General features: G+C 43.8%; 3 protein-coding genes and 1 non-coding gene across 4 annotated transcripts in view; 2 read left to right on the forward strand and 2 right to left on the reverse strand.

The window, feature by feature from the left end:
* Positions 1–1,393: 1,393 nt before the first annotated feature.
* On the reverse strand, positions 1,394–1,467 carry TRNAW-CCA (transfer RNA tryptophan (anticodon CCA)). The gene has a single exon. It is a non-coding gene; the product is annotated as a tRNA-Trp (tRNA).
* LOC132291147 (NADH dehydrogenase [ubiquinone] iron-sulfur protein 3) lies at positions 1,467–4,051 on the reverse strand. The gene has a single exon (XM_059790249.1). The coding sequence runs from the start codon at positions 3,065–3,067 to the stop codon at positions 2,495–2,497; it is 573 nt and encodes a 190-aa protein (XP_059646232.1). The 5' UTR covers positions 3,068–4,051; the 3' UTR covers positions 1,467–2,494.
* Positions 4,052–6,879: 2,828 nt separating this feature from the next.
* Positions 6,880–7,343, forward strand: LOC132291148 (ATP synthase subunit 9, mitochondrial). The gene has a single exon (XM_059790250.1). It carries the CDS (start codon positions 6,912–6,914, stop codon positions 7,203–7,205), a length of 294 nt encoding a protein of 97 aa, XP_059646233.1. The 5' UTR covers positions 6,880–6,911; the 3' UTR covers positions 7,206–7,343.
* The window catches only part of LOC132291149 (NADH-ubiquinone oxidoreductase chain 5-like), a 3,346-nt gene continuing 3,184 nt past the window's right edge, over positions 7,339–7,500 (forward strand). The window contains exon 1 of the mRNA XM_059790251.1: positions 7,339–7,500. This exon is cut by the window's right edge and continues 190 nt beyond it. Coding sequence (XP_059646234.1) covers positions 7,339–7,500 — 162 coding nt within the window.

The raw sequence follows: 7,500 nt of genomic DNA on the forward strand, positions 1-7,500 counted from the left end.
TTCATCGAATCAAAATTTCACATTCTTGGTCACTTCAAAGCTACTTCGCTCAGTCAAATGCATCTTATAGTAAGGGACCTCCACTTTATGAGATTCTTGGGCAGTTGGTTCGATAACCATAGGGGGAATGGAAAGGTGAAAAAACATCTTCTGACACAGTAGTTACAGTCAGGATCTATTTCAAGTTGACCCCAGTCCTTCACTTCCGAAGTTCAGACCGTAAACTAAACAGACTTTTTTAGCTAATCAGCATTTCCTCGATAGCCGTCTTCTCATCCTGGTTGACCTCTTCTAAAGAGAAAGCTTCCTTTTTGTTGAATCGGGTCTGTTAGAAATTGATCGAATAAGGTCACGGAGGCTAAGTTGGACCACTTTAGACGGCAAGGCAAGGCTTACCACATTTCCATATTCTATTCCTATGATGAGAGGAGGGGGAAAGCACCGTTAGGTAGTTCCTGAAGAATACCCTGTGCATTGATGGGTGGGGTTAGGATCCTTCCATAGATACAATATAAGAAAGGCCGGTTAAAGTTTCTAAGTCTCATAGCTCACCGGAGCTAACCTGACAGTAGCTAGATAAGATAGCTCGTGAAGTGCGCTTTCCTTGATTAAGGGACCCGCCTAATCCTCTACCCCTGGAATTACAGCTCGCCAATCACACCTCGCGCACCTCTTATAGGCTGGGTCAGCGCTTACCCTCTTTTTCGTTGTTAGACGGTTGCTTTCTCAATCCACTAGCTTGACTCGAACTTATAAAGGCTCACCACCACTTCTACAGTAAGTCAATTCTTGCTTAGCCTTAGCCTACTGCATCAATAAGAATGACGTCCAAATACCTTCTGGTGTGGGGCATTGGAGTCACAATGAAAACTGTGAATCTGACTGATGGAATCGCTAACATACGTGCGTGCAAGGCTTTCTGCCTCTGGTGCACCAGCGGCTAATAGACTTATAGTTTGTGTGCAGTGAGTGATCCATTTTTTCATTTCTTCATGAAACCCCCCAATTCTAGCTAGTTCTGAGAGCCGGACCACCCCGCTTCGCGAAGTCTCTTTCTGAAGGCACTCGTCAATACACTTTGCATGAACAAGACGAACCATAGGAAGAAGCAGTTTTACCAGAAAGAAGTGTCGAAAGTGAGTTATATCCACATGGGGATACGGGACGCGTGTCTAGTTCTCATTGTCAAATAAATCCGCTTCATATTCCTTCTGTCTCCCGCAAAGAGATTTCTCATACTCCCACAATTCAAAATGACTAGTCTTAGAATCGAGTTGGACCTTTGATTCATTAACATCTCTTTTTTTGAATCCGCAGAAGGTCAAATTAAGGTTGCTGTTCCATTTAGTGAAGTTATTTCATTGTAATTAGATAGACCTAACAAGAAAGGAATCACGCTCTGTAGGATTTGAACCTACGACATCGGGTTTTGGAGACCCGCGTTCTACCGAACTGAACTAAGAGCGTTTTCTTATCACAGTAGATACGACTGTAAAGAAGGATGCTTTTTCCCAATACATCTTGCATGCATATAGTCTCATAAAATGAAAGATTATGTATGTCCAATTTGAATCGATCTCAATGGATCCCTCGTGACTGCCCAGAGGAGAAGAACAGGATTGGAACCCATGAGATTTTGGACCCAAAACAAAGTCCAAGCTGCACTACATCCCTTTCAATTGGTCGTGAGTGTCATTGTAGAGAATCCCTGCCCTGTTTTCCACATAGTTCTTTCCTACCGACAAGTCATCTTTAGTAATATGCATGAATATATAGTAATAAGAGATCTTCTTTCTCCTGTTTGTTGTACTCTTTCCATTTCTGCTTTTTGGTCTTTATTGATTTAGATACTCATCATCATCCCGCCGCTCCTACTAACGCTTACTTACTTATAAGCAATAAGGGTTCTAAATAATCAGCCCTTTGAATAAGCGAGGCTTTCCCGATAGAAAGATTTGCATGCGACAGAGATCCTAATTCCGTGTATCCGGTTAAGCAACAAGCCCTGCCGCCAGCGCTGTAACCCGGACAAAAAAAGTGAGCGCCTAGCGCGAAAGGTTGCTTTACTAATATGAGATTGGCGCCTTATTCTTTCTTGCTTGTTAGCGCTTTTTCAATAAGGGGCGGAGCTTGAAGAAGCGAGCCTAGAGTAGCAGCCTATTACGTTTTTCAGGCTCCTTTGCCCATTAGTCAAGCGCTTTACGTTTCATAGTAGAAAGTCGGGATTTGATGCTATCCATGAAACCGAAAGAAACACAAAAAACCAGTGCCGTTCGTATAGATCGAGACTTTTCGCTTGATTCTTTACTCATTCCATACTGGGAAATCATTCGAGAAACACTTCTGTATATTTCTTTCTCAATGATATCCGACGATCAAGACAATTCCCGTGAAACTCTTTTTTTTCATAGAAGTGCATTCAGATTTTCTTACGAAGCAAATAGCATTTCCTATTGATTTGTCCTCTCTGGACTGGACCTATTCTGATTCTGAATTATCCGTCGCTACGCTGTTCCCAAGGGCTAGCAGAATCGAAATAGCGAAATTCTTGGGTCATCTCAATGGGTTCAGAAACCACACGTTTCTCTGGATCATCATAGCGTACTTCCACATATCCGCTCAGAGGAAGGTCCTTTCGTAATGGATGACCCTCGAAACCATAATCTGTTGATATACGGCGTAGATCCGGATGATTGATGGAAGAAACACCAAACATATCCCAAACTTCTCGCTCCCACCGGCCGGCTGATGGAAATGGACTGACTACCGGAGATATTCGTGTGACTTCGTCTGCACTGGTTTGTACACGAATGCGTGAGTTATACCGAGTACTCAGTAAATTATAGACCACTTCAAATCTGCGTTTTCGAGAAGGATAATCAACTCCGCAAATCTCGATCGAAACTTGAACCCTTGTATAGGTATGCAATTTCAGAAAGCACAACAATGGAAATGGGTAGTCCGTATTGGTATCAGATCTATTCCCATGTTCCGATCTTTCCATTTTTTTGACCCATTTCTTGGGTAAAGTCCCCCAACTATATTTGAAAATGAATTGGTTATCCATAAAGATAAAGAAAGCTTTCTTGTAGTTCCGCTTCTTGCTCGAAAAATGAAGTCAAGACTTGTCGGAAATCACCGGTTGGGTTGGTCCGACCAAGAAAGGCATGGGAGTGAAGGAGCGTTGCTTGGGCCGAGTTAAGTAAAGACTGGCTGCCTATAAAGATCCCTCACTGCACACGAACTATATATCTCTCTCTTCATCCCATCAAAGACATCACTCAAGCTTCAGCGGCTTTCTATAAACGAAAGAAAAGGCCTTGCTTGACCTATCTTACTGATGCGGGGAATACTATTCTATATTCCATTATCCACACCTGCCAAGGTCTGGAACGGACTGACTTCATTGGCGCAAGATGGAAAAAAACGCATTCTCCTCGGTTCCAACCGGGCTCCCTTCCAAGCTAGGGCTCTTTGGCTGACCAACCCACGAACGAAGAAAGGAGTCCACTGAGTTTTCTGCTACCTATATGATGAATTCGAATGAAAAAAGACTCTCTCATGAGCTGTTGGTTCGCCCGTGAAGCTTTTGATTTACACCTCAGAACGGGAATGAGTAGTACCCTTGATTCGAGAGAACTCCTCGCTGGAAAAGATGGACCAAGCTACTAATGGGAAAGCCAGACTCGCCGGGGCTATTTACATTACAGCAATAGGACTCACTCTCCTAATCTCAAGGAATTAAGGGTCAAAAAGTGTAGTTGATCTAGAAAGGAAGAGGAGTCTGGTTGCCAAATACCACAGGCTTCAACAACTACTTTGTTCCCAAAATCCAAGGTGTGGTGCATCCAAGGGCCACCAAAGAAGGTATAAACTCCCCCTACCATTATAACTATACTCCGGGAATCATTAGAATAGGAGGTTTCGTTAGATGGATTACAGACCCATGCCTACTGAGTAGGTCACCGAGAAATGACTTCATTCCAATAAAAGACATTTTGTGCATCAAACACATTCATAGAGGGAACTTTCAAACAAAACAAATAAGTCAGAAAAGGTTGTCATAATCTGACTCAAGTTAACCCTAATCTCTGGCAATTCCTTTGTCTTAACAACGACTTTCAATCCCTATCCCGGGGTGCTACCTATCACAGCTTGAATCATTTGTTTTTTCCTTCTTTCGTTAAGGGCATCTTTTGGGTATCGCGCCATCCTCTGCTGTAGTCTCGAGGCTCTACAAGTCATTCAGCTTAATGAGCTCTTTCCGAGCACTCTATCAACAGGAGGGAGGAGGGGGGATCTGTTCGAGTTGGAGAGGCTGACGCTTCATAACAAGAGGCTCCTCAAGAATAAGTAGGGGTGTGTAAGGAACTTGAACGTTCGGACGAGAGGTGGTCTGTAAGCACCACCACCAAAGAGATCAATGTATAAGGAGCAGGTCCCGGTCCCGGCCTTAGCGGCTAGCCTAGCCTTTGAAGTACGGACCCCATCACAATGGCAAGGAAATCGACCGATCATGCGAAGAAAGCCGCACGTACCAATATCAAAAAGAAGCCTTGTGTAGCGCTAGTTAGCGCGGCGCGGGAACTTACAACTAAACGGGATTCTTCCTCTGTGGTTAAACAATTCGACCTGGTCGAGCTTTCTTTCGCTCTTTCATCCTTCGCTACGGAATCTATTGTTTGATTTCGGGTACTTCTCGATCGAAGATCCCAGGATTAGAGCCGGAGAACGGGCTCCACCCGCAGGGGTCGCTTAGAGAGGTTCGGTCAGAGAACCCCAAAAGGAAGGGACCGGTTGTGAGGTCCCAGTACCAGACCAGTGGATCATGGTTCCACTTCTCAACTTCTATCTATCTTTGAAGGAGACAGCTACAAAAAGGCATTCCCGTTGTGATGAAAATAGATGTGATGAATGTGACCAATGCGACAATGATAGATTCGCGTAGATAGATGATAGACACTTTGGCTTAGATCTTACTGATCGACTCACAACTCTGGCATCCGCACATTCACCTCCCTTTCTTTCAGTGGGAGGACTTGAATCAGAAGCACAGCGGGTGGGCGCAATTCATATTAGGGTTTTGGGGTTCGACGAGCAAGCTCTAAAGTGAGGAATTTCGCATTGATCAATAGGCTGATTCAACGGACCGCCCTTACTTTCCTTCATCTAGAAGGGGTCGCCCTTATGTAGGTCTAAAGATTTTCGGTTAGGCTTATTGAATGGAAAGCTAGCCGACTGGTTTGGCTATCGGAGCTCCTATACGCTGACCGCACCCCGGTCTGTATACTATATACACCCCTTCGCGACCAAGAATGAGAGAGATGAGGCTAGCATCAAGATCTCCGGGGACAGATCTCCCTAACGGTCAACCATTACCACCCTGTACGACCTACTTTCCTTGACTTTTATACCCGAAAAGCGCCTTTAAGGTCTACCTTTTAGCCCTATGAAACAGAAGGGAGAGTTGGTCCTTGTGATGTGAAAGGGCGACTAATAAGGAGCGTGCTCACAAAAGGAAGCTTAGCGAACGACTGAAAGGATAGACGCCTGCCGGCGATGCTTCATAAAGAGATTATTCTACGGAGGAAGGGGATTGAAGGGAACGTCATGATGCGAAAGTTCCCAGAGGAGAGCTAGGGGAAGGCTATTAATAAGAGAAAGAGCTCACAAGGAAAGGGAATGTTGAACAAGTGCCAGAGTCACTCACTTTCTTCTCTACAGGAATCCTTTTAAGTCAAAGTTCTTTAATAAGGTTCTATTTACAGAGTAGGAGATATTAAACATTAGCGAGCGCACTCGTACGGACTAGTAAAAGGACTAGTAGTAGTTGTCTCATGTTGCCAAGCTTTTTCGAGATCTCACGAATAAGATAGCTCTTTTTTGATAGGCTTTCACTCCTGGGGTGAAAAGGAGCAAGTAGAGAGCGGTAGATTTATGTGAAGCAGACCAGCAGACTCTTGAAGCCTAACCACCTATAATGAATTCAACCTTTACATGGAATAACTATTTACTAGTGAGAATGCTCTGTCTCATGATCCAGGTGCGGTCATGAGATCCACCAAAGAGTTTAAACTCTACAAGTTAGCAATAACATTGATTAAATCGAGTCATAGTATAAGGGGACCGGCCCCACATTCAAGGATAAGCTCCACAGTTTGACTGCATTTAGCTGCTGGCAGCTTTGAAGGGGTAGTAGTGGCAGAATTGGCTTCGACTGATCCATGGATAACCTAAAGCTTCCAGCCCAAGTAGGTTTTGTATATGTAATATATATGGCTTTCAACTCGATCAAACAGGCCAAATTCACACTCCTCATAACAGAGTCCACTAGAGGCAGGAGGCAATTCATAATAAACGAAAAGATATAGCGTATATCCGATGATAGATCAAGTCTATGAGACGGGCAGATTTTGACATGTAAGGTGTGAAGAGCCTTCACAATCTTCTGCGAGGTGACTCCTAGGTGTACGCCTAAAGGAAATCAGAAAAGAGAGCTTGAATTTCCCCTTCAGCAGGGGCTGTTTCAAGGGTTCCAAACCTTTCTCTAATATAAGGTAAGGTAAGCTTGTTGACTCAAGAACGCATTCTCCTCTGGCCTTCGCAAATCCAGAGTTTGGTTGAGAAACATTTCTCAATATTGCACGCTTGTTATATTTGTTTATATAGTTCAAAAAGTATAACTAACTGAAAGCGTCCGTTCACGTAGGTTGTTTGTAGTTTTCTTGCAATAACGGATTTGATTAAAAGAGATTGGGTTGGTGTTCAGTGTACCTTATTAGAAGATCTAAAATCATGCTTTTCATTCCAAGTGAGATGCCCAATAGAAAAGGAACGAGGGGAAGAATCGACGAGGAATCTAGAACATCAAATCGTGAATTCAAAAGCGTGACGAGAATTCTCAACTCGAAATGTTAGAAGGTGCAAAATCAATAGGTGCCGGAGCTGCTACAATTGCTTTAGCGGGAGCTGCTATCGGTATTGGAAACGTCCTTAGTTCCTCGATTCATTCCGTAGCTAGAAATCCATCATTAGCTAAACAATTATTTGGTTATGCCATTTTGGGCTTTGCTCTAACCGAAGCTATTGCATCGTTTGCCCCAATGATGGCCTTTTTGATCTCATCCGTATTCCGATCGAAGAAAAAAGGTTTCCGTTTCATAAAGCAACTCTTTCTTTCCAGCCTTACTTACGCAAATAAATAGGGGTTGAGGCGCAGTTCTTAAAGAGAAGAATGGGATAAGGGATGAAAATGAAAGAGAAAAGAGTCGAATTGGGGAAGGAGGCTAATCCCCGAAAATGCCCCGCCCGTAGGTTCCTTTGTCGTTGGGGCTCAAAATGAACCTTGTGACTCACACTATTGCGAGCCAGCCTTCTTCGGGCGTCGATATCCAAAAAGAACTCAATCACGGGCCGCTCTGTCATTGTCTGATTTTTGGTTGTCTGATCCAACTCGAAATTATGTATCTACTTATCGTATTTTTGCCCCTGCTCGGTAGT

The sequence above is a fragment of the Cornus florida genome, unplaced genomic scaffold (assembly GCF_030987335.1).
Source record: "Cornus florida cultivar Cherokee Brave unplaced genomic scaffold, ASM3098733v1 CherokeeBrave_3.0.0_Hap2_scaffold_350, whole genome shotgun sequence".
NCBI classification, from domain to species: domain Eukaryota; kingdom Viridiplantae; phylum Streptophyta; class Magnoliopsida; order Cornales; family Cornaceae; genus Cornus; species Cornus florida.

Bases quoted from the DNA above. Each gene is read 5' to 3' on its own strand.
- LOC132291147 (XM_059790249.1), bottom strand. From the start codon at position 3,067: ATGGATAACCAATTCATTTTCAAATATAGTTGGGGGACTTTACCCAAG.
- LOC132291148 (XM_059790250.1), top strand. From the start codon at position 6,912: ATGTTAGAAGGTGCAAAATCAATAGGTGCCGGAGCTGCTACAATTGCT.